General features: G+C 53.6%; 2 protein-coding genes across 2 annotated transcripts; one reads left to right on the top strand and one right to left on the bottom strand.

The window, feature by feature from the left end:
- The first annotated feature begins 2,203 nt into the window (after positions 1-2,203).
- On the top strand, positions 2,204-10,525 carry VAT1 (vesicle amine transport 1). The gene is made up of 6 exons (XM_005531556.3): positions 2,204-2,530; positions 3,410-3,617; positions 3,938-4,108; positions 4,196-4,285; positions 5,205-5,446; positions 6,429-10,525. The coding sequence occupies exons 1-6, from the start codon at positions 2,204-2,206 to the stop codon at positions 6,528-6,530; spliced, it is 1,140 nt and encodes a 379-aa protein (XP_005531613.3). The 3' UTR covers positions 6,531-10,525.
- Positions 10,526-10,829: 304 nt separating this feature from the next.
- On the bottom strand, positions 10,830-17,098 carry LOC106628629 (uncharacterized). The gene is made up of 5 exons (XM_014260200.2): positions 16,857-17,098; positions 16,295-16,398; positions 12,508-15,372; positions 11,956-12,164; positions 10,830-11,509 (listed from the first exon to the last, which is right to left on the bottom strand). Exons 1-5 carry the CDS (start codon positions 17,032-17,034, stop codon positions 11,440-11,442), a joined length of 3,426 nt encoding a protein of 1,141 aa, XP_014115675.2. The 5' UTR covers positions 17,035-17,098; the 3' UTR covers positions 10,830-11,439.
- Positions 17,099-17,251: the final 153 nt, after the last annotated feature.

Below are 17,251 nucleotides of genomic sequence, written 5' to 3'. Positions count from 1 at the left end.
AAGCTGGGTGTCTGGCAGAGAGAGAATGAGAACAGTTACCTTGGTGGCCTGTGCCCACCTCTGGCTGTAAATCACAAGTCAGCACCATTCAGAAGGGCCCTTGGCCCTGTGCTTCTGGGCAGCAAAAGCTCACATTTGGAGAGCTTGATGGAAAATGGGTTAGAGCAGTGAGCACCAATTCCACTGGGAAAAACAGTTTTCTCTAGCTAATGCTCCCTTGCTGTTCTGCACCAGTGTCCTGTGGGCAGCTGTCAGGATGTGCTGGGGATCCCAGGTCTGCAAGCTCAGAGTTTGCCAGCTGCAAATTCCCAACCCCTGCCAGCACCAGCACCTCCCTGGCTGCTCCCCAAAACAATTGGCTTCACACACCAATTCCAGAGCAGCAGCAAGCCAGGACTGACCTTAACCCTGCTGCTTCAATGCAGTGAGAAAACTACCCCAGCAGGACACAAAGTGAAGTGGACAAGGATTTACAGGGGAAATGTTACAGACTGAGCTGATAAGGAAAAACTGACTCAGAAACACGAAAGAGACCAAGGCAGGAAGAGAGTCCTGCCCAACCACAGAGACCTGCCACTGTGCAGAAAAGTCCCTGTCCTGTCCAGTCTGCTCCAGAGCTTCACACAGCTGCAGCAGACTTGCAGAAGAGGAATCTGACTTCCCAAATCCACTGCTTTCACTGACCATTCAGCCTCTAGGGATCATCCCCTGAACTCTGGGGTCGATGGAGGCTCCCTTTGGACTAGCATGTTTCATCCACCACAAGAGCCCTGACCACTGTGAATATAAATCACTGAAAGAAGGAAGGCTAGGAAAGCTCCTAGGAAGAGCAGTAGAAGATAAAGGATTGCTTTGACTGCTTCTTTCTAATCTGGGATGTGGGAAATGCTCACACATCAGGAAGGCACATCTGTATTTCTCAGAGCTGACCAATGGCAAACAAAGGGTAAAGCTGGACTGTCGTGCTGTAGTGCAACTGGACTTGAGTCTCCTCCTTGTTCCCACTGCAGCCACCCCAACAGCCATAAATCTGCCACACAGCAGAACCACACGATGTGCAGCCTGCCCCAGGCTCTGTCCTCCTGCCTCCTTTCCTGTCTTTGTGCTTCTCTTCCTGAGCAGTCCCAGGCTCTGTCAGCCTCAGGGCAGCCCGGAGTGTGGCCCTGCAGGACACAGTCACGCAGAGCTCCTGCAGCCCAGCTCAGCAGGCCACGCTGGGACTCCTGCAGCCCACAAAGGCCCTGGAGATGCCAGGGTTTGCCGATCCATGGGCCAGCCAGAGCTTCACGGTGCTGGGAATGCCCAGCCCTGTGCAGGCACTGTGCTGGGTTTTGCTTGGCTTGGGAATGACACAGAGATTTCCCAGCACACTGATTATCCTCCAGGTGGTTTGTTTTTTCTTTTTGGGCATGGCTATTTTTCTGCTTCGGGGGTTCTCTGATTTGCTCGCTTGAGCAGTCACCCTGCAGTGGCTGCAGGTTGTTAGAGATGGGTTCACCAAGGCCAGACAACTGAGGTGTGGATTCTACTCTGCTCTGCACAAAATGGCACGGAATCGGCATTCCCGATGGTCAGTGTGGATTCTGGGAGCCGAACAGTGACCCGAGCAGTGAGCTCATGGAGGAGGCTGATGTCTGCTGGCAGAAAGAGAGGCTGGATCCAGCGATCTGTCTGCAAACACTGCCTAATTTATTTTCCTTTAGCTGCAGGACTAGAACTCTGCTCCTCCCTCCGACCTGTGTGTAGCCGTGCCTCTGCTGCCCGCAGCCATCGCAGGGCCGCGAGCAGAGCCACGGCCACTAAACTCCCCACAAGTGTCAGGATTTCCGCGCTATCAATTGTAGAAGTAATTCAGGGAAATGATGCTCCAGCAAAACTGCCATTTCAGCCATGTCCCCAGGGAGGACGCGAGCAGCGTGTTTGTTCGAAAGGAATCATTTAGCGGAAAAAAAAAAATTAAAAAAAAAAAATAAAAAAAAAAAAAAGGAAGGAAGGAATAGACAAAAAAGAAGATGGTTCGTGGCGGCGGGGGCGGGGAAGGGCGGGGGGAGCGGGCGGGGGGGCTGACCGGGAGCCCCGCCACGCCCCCCGCCGCCGCTCCGCGCTGCCCCGCCCGAGCCGCTCCGCCCCCGGCCGCGCCCCGGCTCTTCCCCGCCCGCCGCCGCCGCCGCGCCCGCAGCCGCTCTCTCCGCTCCGCACCGCCATGTCCGCCGAGCCGGCCCCGGCCTCCGCCGCCCCCGAGCCGGTCCCCGGCCCCGAGCCGCCGACGGGCGGCGGGGAGGCGGCCGAGCACCGGGCGCTGGTGCTGACGGGGTTCGGCGGCTACGACAAGGTGAAGGTGCAGGCGCGGCGCGGCGCTGACCCGCGGCCCGGAGAGGTCTCGGTGAGCGTCCGCGCCTGCGGCCTCAATTTCGCCGATCTGATGGCGCGGCAGGGCCTGTACGACCGCCTGCCGCCGCCGCCCGTCTGCCCCGGCATGGAGTGCGCCGGTACCGTCCGCGCCCTCGGCGACGGCGTCCGCGACCGACAGGTGGGGGCGGCCCGGCCCGCTGGCCCCGAACCGCCCCGCAGGTGCGGCCCCGGCCGACCCCGCCCCTGGCCGGGCCCGGTGCCCGCAGCCCCCGGCGCTCCCCCGGCGCTGCCGGCCGGCCCGGCACCGGCGCCCCCCGTCGGGGCGGGCGGGCCGCTCGGCCCCGGCAGCGCTGAGTCCCCGCCGGGAGCCCGCCCGATCCCACCCGCGGAGGCTCCGGGCGGACAAAGGCCGTGGACAAAGGGGCAGGGCGGGCAGGGATCCCCCTGCTGCTCCGGGGGGACGGGAGCGCTGCCACCCCACGGGCCGGGCTGAGGGGCCGCAGCCGCGGGGAGGAGCTGGGGACGGCCGTGTGCCTTAGATTCAGGAGCTTTTGCTAAGTTTGAACGTGCATTTTCCATGATTGATGCTACTAAACGTTTCCCAAAGGCTCCTGCCTCTTGGCAGGGTGATCCTTGCCAAGGAGCAGCAGTAATATTTTTCGGTGTTTAGATTTCTGCTCGCAGCTTAAGCAAGGAGGGCAGGACATGGTTCTCATCCCTCTTGCCTTGGTGATCCAGTGTGGATCCAATGGTTGGTTTGGGCAACCACAGTTTAGGTTTGGGTACCACTACAAAGGCAGAACCTGGAGTACCTGTGGTCTCTCTGAGGTTCCTGGTGTGTGCCCAGGTCTGTGGTGAGAGGTGCTTGCTCCAGTCTCCTGATGAGGAGGGAGCAGGCTGTGGTCTCCTGCCAGAGTCCAGGGGTGCTGCAGTCTCTGCAGACCTCTGCACAGAGAACTGTGTGTATACACTAGCTCTGACATGCCAAGGGCAAGGGTCTGATGGCTTCTGCTAGCCTTGGGGGCTTGTTTCAGACCACCTTGTCCTCTGATTTTAGGTTGGCGATAAGGTAATGGTCCTGGCTAGGTCAGGGCTCTGGCAAGAAGTTGTGAATGTGCCGGTCAGTCAGACTTTCCCAATGCCTGAGGGGATGAGCTTCGAGGAAGCCGCTGCTCTTCTTGTTAACTACATCACTGCCTACATGATTCTGTTTGACTTTGGAAACCTGAGACCCAACCAGAGTGTCCTCATCCACATGGCTGCAGGTAAATAGTTCTTGCCACATCTCTTGGTTTCACCATGCAGTTTCTGAATAAGTGACATGGGTGAGGAAATGATCAGAATGGGACTGGACTGACAAAATGTCACCTAGCAGAGACGCAGGCTTCGTGCTGACCCCATTTCCCAGCAGCTGGGGTCAGTCTCTCCCAGTGTGTCCCAGGCATCAACCTCACCAGGCAGAGCCTCTGTTCCCCAGGCTGCTGTGCTGTGTGGTTGGTACAGGCAGGGATAATTTACCTGCTCAGAGGATTTTGTGACTGCTAGGGCTGTTTGCTTCTAAATCTTTCTCACTGCTGATTTTCAGGTGGTGTGGGAACTGCTGCCATCCAGCTGTGCAAGACTGTAGAAAATGTCACCATTTTTGGCACAGCATCTGCCTCCAAGCACGATTCACTCAAGGAGAGCGGAGTTGCTCACCCCATTGACTACCGAACGACGGATTACGCAGAGGAGGTCCGGAAAATCTCTCCCAAAGGTATGATGTGGTGGAGGACTTCTGCAGCTGTCCTGTATTTCTTTCAATTGCAAAGAAACTTCTATTTACTTCTAATTCCATCTCTAGGTGTTGACATTGTCCTGGACCCTCTGGGAGGATCTGATACGTCCAAAGCTTTTAACCTGTTGAAGCCGATGGGCAAACTCATCACTTATGGTGAGTGTGAGCAAAGTGCCCAAACACAGGGGCTGTGTGATGGTGGAATGGGATCCAGAGAGGAATGCTCCATGTCTGGGTGCATGATTGTCAGGGACTCTTCCTCACTGCACTATGTGTTGCAGTTCTGTTATTTCATTTAGGTCTTCAGGATGCTTTGGCTTGGTGAAGCACTGAGGGGAGTGAGATTTGTGTCTTGTCCTCAGAGCCTGTTCACAGGCTCCAAGGCTCTTCTCTCCAATGGTGAAATCTCTCTTGGAGTAAAAGCTGGTGCCTGCAGGGGAAGCTGGAATGTCCTCAGGGAGGAATACTGGCATAGCTGCTTTGTCTAGGCTGAGTTAATGCACAGCCTTGCTTTTCTTTCAGAGGATGTGTGGGAGATGAGGTTTGAGGCTACTGAATACTTATCTCTCCATTCCCCAGCCCTGGAACAGTGTGATTTTGTCCCATAGACAAAGCCCTCACACAACCCCCAGTGGGATTCCAGACACTTGCACCAGTGTGCTGCTTTGGTTGTCCCAGCCGCTGCAGCGTGTCATTCCCCTGAAGATGCAGGGCTGTAGGAGAAGGGGAAAGCTGTCCTGCCAGCCTGGCTGCATGTCACTTGTAACCCTTTCTTATCTCTGCCAGCACTGCAGTCTAGCTGCACTGCTGCTGCCTTAGGAGGGCCAGAGAGAGTAGTTATTCTGCATTTTTGCCATATGAGTGCTGATAATCCAAATTCTGTGGATCTCGAGGCTGAGGCAGGTGCCTGTTTCCGTTGCAGCTCAGCTGGACAGTTCTGCTGGGATCCAGTTCTCAGCTCTGTCCCTCACTATGCTGAGTAGCTGTTCCCCTGTGCGTGGTCTGAGCTGTTCATGGGATGCCCATTGCCTTCTGTGTTGTGTTCCAACCTATCTGTGGCTTGTCTCCTTTTAAGGTGTAGCAAACCTGCTCACTGGGCAGAAGAAGAACCTCATGGCTATGGCTAAAACCTGGTGGAACCAGTTCAGCATCACTGCCTTGCAGCTCCTGCACCAGAACAAGGCTGTGTGCGGCTACCATCTTGGATATATGGATGAAGAAGTTGAGCTTCTCAGAAGCGTTGTAGCCAAGCTGGTTAACCTATACAGTCAAGGCAAAATCAAGCCCAAAATAGACTCTGTGTGGCCCTTTGATCAGGTGAGTCTGAGCTGACCTGACCTACAGGCAAGCAGTGGTAGAGTCAGCACCTTGTTGATGGTGCCTGAACTGTTGAAAATGTCGAATAACCATCTGTTCTCGGACATTCAGCGCCTTATTACTTTTAAAATATTAAGGCTGAGTAAAGTGGCTGGGCTATTCTGCTCCAATGCACAGGGCTGGGCAGTGCCAGACAGTGTCCCTGTGGAGCAGGGCAGGGGCTCAGCTGTGCTCCATGGGCAGCAGCAGCCAGGAGGAGGCTGGGTTATCCATCAGACTGGAGTATGCCCTGAGTATTCTGTACCCTGTAATTAAGCAGACAGATGGGGAGGTTGTTGCTGCCCTTCCAAGAGTGCAAAAGAGCCCAGGCAGTGAAGCAGAATGAGGACATTAGAAGGGGGCAGCAGGTTTTTCACCAGCTCTGCTCTGCTCAGGGTTATTGCATTGATGTGTCCAGGCAGTGTCAGGCTCTTCCCTTGAGAATCCTATGCTGGGGTAGGACTTGCTGTAGGGGATCAAAGAATTTAGTGATGATCAGTCAGTGTTCATACATGAGAACTAGTCTGATGCAAAGGTTTAAGGAAAGCTTTGATTCCAGGCCTGGCCCAGGTGCTTGAAAATGATGATAATAATAATACAATTCTGTGCATATATTGTTTTGTGTAGCTGGTGGGGGCTTTGTTCTCCTGGGAGGTGGCTGGATTCCTCCCTTTGGAGAGGAAGCTGTGGTGACACACACTGCACTTCCACATTTGTGTGAGCAGAGCATTGTGTGTTAAGGCTGTGTGAATTCTTGAGTGTAGTTTCCTATGGGCCTTCTGGGGTGGTTGCCCAGGTCTGCCCAAAACACACCTGTGCAGAGGCACCTGGATGCTTGGGACTTGCTTGAACTGGAAAGCTGCCTCCCAGTTATGCCTCAGGAAGAGCAGGGATGCACCCTGCAGTGGATGGGGGGGTCTCACCAGACTCCTTTTGCTTCCAGGTGGCAGAGGCTATGAAGCAGATGCAAGAAAAGAAGAATGTTGGAAAAGTCATCCTGGTTCCTGAAGCACCCAAGGAAGAATCTAAAAAAGTAGAGAACTAAGGAGAAGAGATGTATGCAGATTATGAATTCATGGTTTAACTCCCTGATCTCTTTGGGACCTGGAAATGGACAGATCAGTATCTTCCATCTTTCACCAGTACAAGAACATCATGGTTTATCATTCAGCTGAGGTTTGCATGCTCTTGTTGTGACTGACCCTTTGCCAGATATGCCTCCTGCTCTCTCTTTTGAAACCTGTCTGTTTCATACTGTTTTCTAACCACTTGTTTCTCCACTGAATTTCCAGACTAACCCTATTTTTCTCTGGCAGTGAGGCTGAAGCTTCCAAGCAGTTGGTGACTAACAACTGCACAGCCTGTCACTGTAGAGTCACGGCACAATGTACTGTAACAACTGCCAAGTATCTCTGCAGAAACTGAGCCCTGCTGAAGCGTTTGCACTGTCAGCTTTGGGAAGCCTGTTCAGCAGAGGATTGGCCAAATGTAGGATGTTTCCTCCACAGCCAAAGGAAAACCACAGCTGGCCTAGTTTAATTCCAGCCACTTCTGTTCACAGTAACCCGGCTCTATTCCCTCTGCTTTTTGTAGGCCACTAACACAGCCAGATAGTAACAGCTCCTGATGGTTTTGCCTTGGCCATCCTGGCAATTTGGAGTCTATGGCATATCATACTTCATTTGCAGTCAGTAAATACCCTGACAGGCTGGGCTAGGCTGTGTCTGACTACAGAAGAAAAGATTCAATTAGGTAACCTGATCCTGTCCATTTTCTATTTCCAAATTGTATAGAGAGATCTGAGCAGTGTGTGATTCTTAGAGACCATAAGGACTCAACTGTGTCACAAACGACTGGAACAATTGATGTTGGCTCTGTGCTTTATTATGTTGGGCTCCAAGCTGGTATTGTTAGGGCTTCACCCTTGTCTTTGTATTTCCAAGGGCTGCAGTGTTGAATTGGACTTCATTGAGATGGAAACAAAATAATCCCCTGTTATTGCTTTGTGCAGGGCCCTGTGTGCTGAGGAGGTGTTGCAGTTTGGGAAGTAACTTTCAAGAGCCAGTCCTGTGGGCTGGCTGCCCAGTAGCCTGGGCTGCCTCTCCCTGTGGCACACTGGTTAGTGAAGCTGTTGCCAGGGTAGCAGTTAGATGATAAACAGCCCAGCCTCTTGACCTGCACGTCCTGAGCAGTTTTCCCTTGTGTCCCAGCTCATTTGCTGCAGCAGGGCTTGAGTTTTCTTCCCCTGAATCTTTGTCTTGGGGCTCCAGCACTGAGGGTTTAGGAGCTACCTGGGATGCTCCTCCCAATACCAGAACTGTGCTTCTCTTCTGCTTTTCTTTCCTTGTGTGTATTTGTGAAGAGAGCTGTGTTAGAGACCAGCTCTGTGAGCACCTTGAGTCCTGGGTGATGCTGTCCTTCCCACTGGACCCTACCTGCAGCCCTGGGCAACTCCGGTGCTTACTTGTTATGGGATGTAGGTGTGGTGGGCTTTTGGGCTTCATTTTGGTTTTGAAATGGTAAACCCAAGGGCACCAAGAAGAGCTGTCCATCATGGAAGAACTTATGCTCCAGAAGCAAAACCTTGAGACTAGAATCCTGCTTAATTAGCCCACAGGGAGGTCCCAAGGCCCAAGGAGGGCAGGTACCTGCTGGGCACAGGGCCAGACATGCAGTCCCACCACCAAGAGAGCCACACAGGGCTAGGATTCCTCTCTGGCTTCTCCCTCAGCCTGCTCCAGTGGGAATCCTGTTTGTCAGTGCCAGCTTGTGGTTCAGGTGCTTAGGCTCAGTCCAGAGTTCTTTAGAAATGCATAGGCACAGCTTCCAGGGGTCCTGCCCTGGCTAACTTTAAATATTGCAACAACCCTGTTCCCCACAACCTCAGAGGAGTCTGGAGTCCTCTCACAGATCCTTGTCAGTTCATCTCTTCAACTTCATAAACACAGGCTGATGGAACTCTCAAGCACAACTTTTTACCTTTCTGAATCCAAAATCTTGCTGCTTCTTTCAACCTGCCCTGTCAAGCTAATTTAGATTGAATCCAGCCGTGTCTGATGCTGCTTTACCAGGTGTGAAAACAGAAGGACTGTCTAAATTGCTGAAATGGAAAGTCTGCACCTGTTCCTCTGAGAAACTGGACTTCATCTTGATGACAGGGCAGCGTGCTCAAAAGGCACAGAACCCCACACATCTTCCAGCGCTGCAGGATTGTAAAAGGGAAAGTTGTTACGGTGTGTTTCATTTTAACATCCTCTCCCTGCTTTATTCTGAGCCAATCCCGTGCTCAGTGCCTTACGTGGATGGCCTTGGGTCAGGCAGGGCTCTCACAGCCCAGGAGCCTCACAGCTCCCCATCAGACCCCTCTGCCCTGCTGCCTCCTGTGTGCCACGGGAAGCAGCATCTCGGTGCCTTCTGCTACATGACTAGGAAGTCACTGGGGCCTTTTCCATTCTGGCCTTTCAAAGTATTGCCAAAACCCTGTTTTGACTCTTATTAGCTCTGTTTTGTGAACACTGGTGATGTCATTGGATTTTCCGTGAATTAGCTGTCCTCTCCCCGGGTGTTCCAGCCTTTCTGAGGCTGATCTGATGGTTCTGTACCCCCCAGTCTGTAAGACCTGTTGTAAAGCCCTTGTTTCTCCCCCAGGGCAGCTGTTTGGCTCCAGAGCGAACCTTGAGTGAGGCTTTATCAGCTGCTCCAGCCTTGGCTCTTTGGAAACAATCCTGGCTCTCTTTGGGCTCTCATGTCTTCTACCCAGAAATTCCTGAAGCCCTTATCGAGGCAGGAATGCCGAGCAGTTACTGCCTGTTTGAGTTCTGCACTGGCTATTTTGTGTCTCTTGGTAGCAACAGTGTTTTCTACAGGAAGACCAAGATTAAATGTAACCTTGCAATCCTCCGCCCCTGCTCGAAGCTCTGCTTTAGGTGGGTGTGGTTGGTTGTGTTTTGGTTTTTTACTTTACTTTTCTATGGGCCAGTAAGTATAGAACCTATGTAAAACAACTTCAAGTGTCTTAATCAAGTTAACCAGCCAGTTTGTATACTAAGGACCAAAGCAAAAAAAAAAACCAAAACGAAACCCTAGGATAAAAATCATTCCATTCAATGTTGCTTGTTTAGGGCAGAGTTGTGCTACTGAAGAACTGGGAGATACCTGTACTTAATCATGTGTGCCATTCCAGAAGTGCAATTTAATGTTTATTTTACTGATTGTCTGGCTCAAAGGTTGTGCCATGAGGAGTCCAAGTGGAAGTGTAAGGAGTTGATGAGCAGAGGAGGCACTCACAGCCCTGCCTGCTGCGGCAGGCTCAGCACAAGGGCCTCTCCTGTCGCTGCTGCAGTGGCCTCCAGCCTGGTGCTGCTGGTCTTGGACAAAGTGCAACTCCTTTGCTATCACCCGGCAGTGGTTGCCACATTTTTGACTCTTTGGTTTCTCACTTGTGTTGCAAGCTGGCTGCAGGAGGGGGAGGGAGCAGAGGTAGCCTCTGCTTGCACAGAGGAGTGTGGCCCCTGCCAGGTGCTCTGGGAAGGAGTTCAGCTCTATGTTTTGTTCCAGACACCTGTATTAAACTAGAATCGATTGGCCAGGGAGAAGTAAGAAGCACTGTGTGTGTGAGGCTTCAGCTGGTGCAGGATCCTGGCCTGCTGACAGCTGCTATCATAGGTGTTAAACCACTCTGGTTGCTTAGTCTCTGGTGTGCTGAACCCTCGTGACGGCAAAGTGTTATTGGCAAGTAGTACATGAGCATGATGTGAAACGTGTTAGACTCTGAGTGAGCCTCTTACAGCATATGGTCTGGTCTGTACTGTCTGAATTGTGTTGATTTGCAGATTTGTGATATGAGTGATGCTCATCCTACAGACACATAGCAAATCTTTTGTTTAAAAAATATATTTCGCTTTGTGCGTGTAACCAAGTTGGACGGAAGACAACTGTGCCACTGCTGTTTACATGACTACAATGTGTACTGCTCCTCTGTCAAATGTTACCATATGCCTTATGTGTTTCAAATGTTAATTAAAGCATAACAAAACCTTGCACAGTGTGCTGCTCAGGTTTCTGTTGTCATGAACCTTCTGCCCACAGCTCAGGGCAGGTTCAGTTGACAAAGTGTGACGCTCCCAGCATGAGGAGATGCCTCTGCTCACAGGGACAATTGTTAATTGTTGGCTTGAGTGTTGTTCCTGACACTCTTCCTGGAGGGCAGCCATGGTGATTTTTCTTTGTGAAACCTTTAGCTGGGCTCTGCACTTGGTATTGGGGTGTCTCAGTAGCCAGGTGGGACTGAAGTGGGTGCCTGGGCTGAGGGTAAGACAAGGCATGAACAGCCACTACCAAACACGAGAATTAATCCTGTTTATTTGTCAGCATAGAGCCTGTCCCTGGGAGGCAGCTGCTGTGGGTGCTGAAAGCTGTTAATGTTCCCCTCAAGAGAGCACCAGGTCACCTGCTGGCCTCAGAGCAGGTGCTGGGGAGGGGCTGGAGCATGGGGCTGTCTGCTGGGGCCTGAGCTGGCAGCGTGAAGAGCTGACACTAAAGACAATTCATCTCCAGCCCCAGCTCTGGCAGCAGCTGAGCTGGAACCTGCCTGTAGTGGCAGGAGCTGGAAGAGACTTCCAGAAGCTGGGGCTGGACTAGGTGCAGACTCCTGCCCAGGTTTGTGTCTGCTACTGAAAGCCACATGGGGCTCAGCCTGCAGTCAGCTCTGTGACTGGGTGGCAGGACACACATCTGAGAGGAGCTGGAGTTTCTGGGAAGCCCTGATCCGTGCTGAGGCCTGCATGGGGCAGGGATGGGATGCTGCTCTTTGCTAATGTGCAGATTTCTGGCTACATCTGGGGAATGCAGGTGCTCCTTTGACAAACACATGCTTTTTCCTGAGCTGTCTCTGTTAAGCTGCAGTTTTCTCAGCAGGAAAAGAAGGTAAAGGGAAGCCACAGGCTGTGGGAGAATCACATAAGGCCCAGTTTATTCAGAATTATGCCGACCTCATGGAGGTACTGGGCATCCGGGTAGCCATTCCTGTGGGGCAGAGAGAGAAGCAAGGTAAGTCCTGCTGATGTGCCAAAACCACAGTGGAAGCAGCAGCCCTTTATTTTTGTCCCAACCTTTCAGCAGAGGCTGAGTGGATGTCCTGCTGCCTGCAGGCACAGCTCATACCCAGCACTATCATGGGAAAGGCTGTAAGTGAACAGGGCCCAGAATTCTTGTCCAAGGGGAACTTACAGGTTTCCACACCACTTATGGCTGTGGGATGGGCAAGGGCTTTTGCTCCAGCTGGAGGGTGCCAGGGCTGGTCTGCCATGCCACAGCTGCCCTGCAAGCTGAAGCAAAGGGAGGCACCAACTCTGCCACTGTGGGAGGGTGGAAGAGCTGGGATTTGTTGAACTGGAGCCCACGGTTCTCCTCCTCCAATTGCTAAAAAACCTACAACCATATCCAGAAGCTTAGGATGAGCTGGGCCATACCTGGCTTTGCCTCCATCCCAGGAGGTTTTGTGGGGGATAAGGCCCCATGTTACTCTTTCCTCTCCATTGCAGGACTTGATCTGGAATGTCAGCCCACGATCAAATGCTTTCTTCAGCAGCTTTGCTGTCTTCAGCCCTTCCTTGTTATCAGGCAGAAAGGCACAAAAATTCCCCCCTTTGTAAGGGTGTCCTGGGCGAGGGTCCCCAACCTTAGAACAGGAATAAGACAATTTAAACAACATCTGGAATGCTGTGCCTCTGAGGGGATTTCTAAGGTTTGTCTAGCTTGAAAACTACACTGATGACCATGATCCCCATGGGCCAATAGTCACCGTCAACTAAAACCAGAGCTCACAAATGCGCTTGAGAAGCAGCAAGCTGCTCCAAAACCTGGTGTAGAGCTTTTTGCCTTTCATAGGTTAATGAAACATAGGCTCTGCTGCTTTGCATGTGGGGCAGGGAGCTGTGATTGCTCTTTTCCCCCCAGCCACCCTGACAGCCACCCCCTGTGCGGGCTGCAGTGGGATGGGGAAGCTCTGTGGTGCTACCTACCCCTTGCACACCATCAGGGATGCTGTAAGCAAGCTGAAGTGTTGGGTCCCGATAGTATCCAGGCAGGCTCTGAGACAGGGAGGAGATCTTCACTGTCCCCAAGATCTTGCTGCTTGGGGCAGCTGGGGGGGATCTGCAGTAATCTGGCTGTGTATTGTCTACTGCAAAACATGTCCTGGACAAGGCATGACCACAGGGGCCCTGGCAGGTCACACCTGAGCCCTGGCAAGCATCACACTGGTCCAGAGGGATCATGCTGCTTTCCTGTCCAGGGCTGGGGTCTCTTCTCTGCTGTGATGGGAGGTCAGGCTCCTCCTGCTCATTTCTCCTGCCCCCTGGGAACTGGTCCCTTCCCTGATCCATGAGCTCTGCTGCAGGTGCCTGTTGGGCCACAGCTGGTGGTGGCTCAGCAGCTGTGGCCCTGGATAGCCAGGTGGGCATAGAGTGAGGAGCTCCATCAGCTGCAGGGACTGGACAGTGCTGCTGTCTCATTGCTTCATTGTGGCCTCCTCTGTTCTTGTCTCTTGCAAACTGGAATCTGTCTGGCAAGACTTGTTTTAGCCGGTTGGTGTCAGGCTCCCCCAAATACAGTTTTATCTTCCACTGTTCCTGGGGCTCCCTCAGGCCAGGAGGATTTGGCTTATCCCCTCCACCAAGGCTCAGAAGATTGATTCCTCCTCTCCTAAACCCAGGATCAATATGGCCCCTGGCCTCCTGCTGTCCCCAGGCCTGCTGAAACCTCCAAGAACTGGGGGACCTCTTTTCTTCAGCCTCTGGCACCCAGGGAGCCCTGAGCACATTTGTAGAGTCTGCTTGATTGCTGATGCTCAGCTGCTGTAGGGAATTCAGGCTGCCAGGATGGGCTGCATCCAGCACTGGGCTTCTGCTTGGCTGGATGACACTTGATATCCCCATACTCTCTGGTCCAGGAGAAATGGATGAAGACTTCATGGCACAGAGCCTCCTGGAACAAAACATGTGGAAGGCCTCAGTCAATCCTGGCAGCACCTCCTTGGGGCAGGCAAGATGGAGCCCGTACTCGTCTACGTTGAGTCCAACCTGGAAGGATTTTCCTCGCAAGAGGCTGCACAGTTCACTCAGGTCACTGTCATCAGGACCATCGACAGCGAGCTCTGAGTAGCTCACACTCTGACACACCAAGTCAGGGCATTTCTGCACAAGACGTTCCAACTTCCATTTAGCCTGTAACAGCCTTGTGCTGTCTGCTGCCTGCAGAGTCAGCACTGTGCAGTCCCCAGCGTGGCACTCCGAGATTTGCACCCCTCCAGCCCTGCACAGCTCATCAATAGTGGCATGGCAGACATCTTTCAGGTAAAACCACTGCAGAGAGTCCAGGCTCATTTCCTCACTGGCCCTGCTGCTGCTGTCTCTGCAGTTGTTGCTTTCCCTTGACCTTGGTAGGGAGAAGCTGTTGGACCGTCGCAGCAGAGACCTGCCTGCAGAGGGCTTGGAGCCTAAAGCAAAAGAGGTCCATGTCACATCACAGGTGCTGGACATGCCAACAAGGAAATGGGGCTCAATGGGACCCGAGCCTTTGGAGTCCTCAGGATGCTGAAAAGTGCTGTTTTCTTTGCCTAAAAGGGGCAACGACGCTTTTTTTCCTGTGAGCCTGGTGCCTCCTTCTGCATGGTCCCTTTCTGTGGGGTTGTTCTGCTGAGGCTCTACTGCTGACCCCAGAACTTTATCTGTCACAGGAGTGGGAGGCCGATACTGCTGGGTCGGTGGCCTTGAGGCACTCAGACCAGGAGCATCTGTCTCTGATGAATGTTTCCCAGAAAGCTGCACCTCTCCCACCGATGGAGAGTCCTGATTCAGCAAGAGGCCGTGGCCAGCCTGAGATCTGTCAGCTTTCAAAGCGCTGAAGTTGGCAGCTAGCTTGAACTCACCTTTCAGCTCTGGCCTGCTTGGGCTAAGTCTTGTGGCTGAAGTGTCCACAGGCACTTTGGCTAGGTTTTGTGCAGCCTCTGTGGTGCCAGAGGGCTGGGAGCTGCTCAGCGTGTCACCTGTGTGTGCTGCACCTCTCCTGGTGATGGAATCCTGAAGGAACTGCTTGGCCTGGGACACATCAACAAGGTTTCCAACGAGATAAAGCTGCTTCACATCCTCATGGCAGAGCAACTGGGGATACAGCTTCTTCAGCTCACAAGTCAGAGCACTGAGTGCCTGGCTGTCCATTCCCAGCTCTTCCTTAGCAACTTTCTCCTTGCACAGGCTCACCTCCAGCTGCTGGTAGAGCTGCTGCAGGGCCACGTGGGCCTGTCTCAAGGCATCTGTGTCCCCAGACAGCCCTCCAGATGGCTGGAGGTACAACACAGTAATGCCATCGCCACTGACATCCACCACATCCACGTGATGTCGGTGCAGCACACCTTGGTACTCAGCAGCACAGAACCTCTGCATGTACAAGTAAATGTCCAAGTCCATTGCTAGGGAAAAGTCCTCCAGCTTCCCCATAAGTTCCACAGCTTCCCCACCCACTGGGCTCTGAGGTGATGGGACTTTAGCTGCCATTTCATGCTGCTGGTCTGAATTTGGCAGCTTTGCTGTCTCTTGTGCTGACTCAGTGGAGTCAGGCACTTGCTGGTGATTATGCATTCCCATCTTTTTGGCCCCACTGCTGGAAGCTGGCAGGGGGTTCTCATCAATGGCTTGGCTCCTGAGGTTCACGCTGTCTAGCAGGTCTCTGCTGAAGGTCTGCAGCTCAGTGAATGATCCCTGGACTATGCAGTGCATATTCTGCGAGTCGAAGCTGAACTGTACATTGCTGTAGTCTTTGTGCAAGCCCTTCAGGAGGGTTTTACCAAGCTTGCCATAGTCAATTGTCATGCACACATGTATGAAGATCTGCAAGGAGATAGCAAGGGAGTGAGAGACCAAGGACCAAACCTCCTGTGCCCTTTCAAAGGCACAGGAGAAAGCAAATGCACCTGGCCCCTGCATTACTGTGACAGAAGAGATGACAGATTCTTCCACCTCTCTCTCTCAGCATCCCACTTTGAGGAGAAGATGGACCCTGACACAGACAGGACCAAAAGACCCAGACTAAGCAACTCCTGCCTTTGTCAAAAGCTTTCTGCAAATAAAGTCAGAGGGGGAAATTGCACAGAGATAGGGCCACATTTCTACACACTGAGAGCTCCTTAAAAAGCCCAAACCCATGAAATCCACTATTGTTTCTGCATCTGAAATGCAGTTGCTCTCTTGCCCTTGCAGAGCTTCACTTCCAGATCTTCAAGCAGTTTTGGCACCACAGGCTTGCAAAAAGATCTGCAAGGTCAGGCTAATTCCCATGCCTTTGTTTTTGGGGCTCAGACATGAAAACATGAGACATGGCTACTACCACAGTCTCTTGAGACTGGAGGAAGAGGCAAGAACTCTCCAGTGCTCCCTAGACACCAGCATGTCTGTATCCTAAGCTTTCCTGAGAAGGAAAGAGGAACAATACACTGTATGTCCAGCTGATGACATGGCAAAGGCATTAACAGGATCCTCCCCCATGTGGCACCAGATGGACTGGTGAAAAGTGCCTGTTCTTTCCAGCCTGACTACCCTTCATTTGACAGACACAAATGCCAGATGACTGAGCACACAGCCTGCCTGCCTGTCCCTGTGCTATTAGCACAGAAAAAAAAAATCTTCATTTGAATATGAATGAAAATGGATTTAAGTGTAATTAAAATGAGAGAGTGAAGTCTCCCTTTTTGAGCTGTCTGCCAGGCACAGAATCTGTGTGGGAGCAGCTGGGGCTGCCATGTCCCCTCAGTACCTCATCGGGGCTCAGCTCTGCGGCGTGCAGTGTCACCTCCAGTGGGTACCGTGTCTTTCCGATTGCCAGCACGTGGTTTTTCACCTTCAGGATCCTCTGGGCCACTGGTGGGAAAAGCCACCCGGACCCACATCAGCCCAGCCAAAGGACAGCAGTGGGGCCGTGGGGGTGGATATGGGATGGTGGGGCTGGGGACAGCAGGACAGGTAGGACAGAGGATGGCAAGACAGGGGAGGGTGGGCAAGGCAATGTCAGGGTTGGGGATGGTGGGACAGGGGAAAGAAGACAGAGAGGCATGGGGATGGGGATGGTGGGACAGGGCAGAGGGGCTGGGGGTGGTGGGACAGGGAAGAGGGGCTGGTGGGACAGGGAAGAGGGGACGGTGGGACAGGGAAGAGAGGCTGGGGATGGTGGGACAGGGAAGAGGGGCTGGGGATGGTGGGACAGGGAAGAGGGGCTGAGGATGGCTGGACAGGGAAGAGAGGCTGGGGATGGTGGGAGAGGGAAGAGGGGCTGGGGATGGCGGGACAGGCCGGGCCCCCGAGGGTCCCATGGGCGATACCTTCTGGCGCCTCGAAGGTGATGAGGGCGCAGGGCGGGGACCCGGGCAGCACCCGGATGTCGGCAATGTCCCCGCCGCCGTTGCGGGATCGCAGGAAGTGAATGGTCAGCTTGTCGGCCGCCCTGTCCGGAGGCAGCTCGGCGGGGAAGCCCTGCACCCGCACCGTGCAGCCCGCCATGCCCGCGGGGGCGGCTGCCCGGGCCCCGCCACACCGGGCCCTCTTCGCCAGGCCCCACCCCCGCCCTGCGGCCCCGGGCCCGCTCCGGCCTCCGCCCCGGCGCCGGTGCCGCGGGGAAATGAGAGCGAAACCGGTGCCGCCCCGCCCTGGGCCCCGCGGGACGGCGGGGCCCGGCTCGGCCCCACAGAGCGCGGCCGGGGAGGGGCCCGGCCTCCCC

This window comes from Pseudopodoces humilis, chromosome 29 (assembly GCF_049639895.1).
Source record: "Pseudopodoces humilis isolate 2021_Gansu_Grassland_sample_001 chromosome 29, ASM4963989v1, whole genome shotgun sequence".
Taxonomy (NCBI): domain Eukaryota; kingdom Metazoa; phylum Chordata; class Aves; order Passeriformes; family Paridae; genus Pseudopodoces; species Pseudopodoces humilis.
The sequence above is the reverse complement of the archived record's forward strand: the minus strand, read 5'-3'. Positions and strand labels throughout refer to the sequence as shown.

Excerpts from the sequence above, each read along its gene's own strand:
- LOC106628629 (XM_014260200.2), bottom strand. The coding sequence starts at position 17,034 with ATGGCGGGCTGCACGGTGCGGGTGCAGGGCTTCCCCGCCGAGCTGCCT. Across the intron at positions 16,399-16,856 it reads CACCTTCGAGGCGCCAGAAG|TGGCCCAGAGGATCCTGAAG; the intron begins GTATCGCCCATG and ends TTTTCCCACCAG. Across the intron at positions 11,510-11,955 it reads TGGGATGGAGGCAAAGCCAG|GAATGGCTACCCGGATGCCC; the intron begins GTATGGCCCAGC and ends TCTGCCCCACAG.
- VAT1 (XM_005531556.3), top strand. The coding sequence starts at position 2,204 with ATGTCCGCCGAGCCGGCCCCGGCCTCCGCCGCCCCCGAGCCGGTCCCC. Across the intron at positions 4,286-5,204 it reads GGGCAAACTCATCACTTATG|GTGTAGCAAACCTGCTCACT; the intron begins GTGAGTGTGAGC and ends TCTCCTTTTAAG. Across the intron at positions 5,447-6,428 it reads CTGTGTGGCCCTTTGATCAG|GTGGCAGAGGCTATGAAGCA; the intron begins GTGAGTCTGAGC and ends TTTTGCTTCCAG.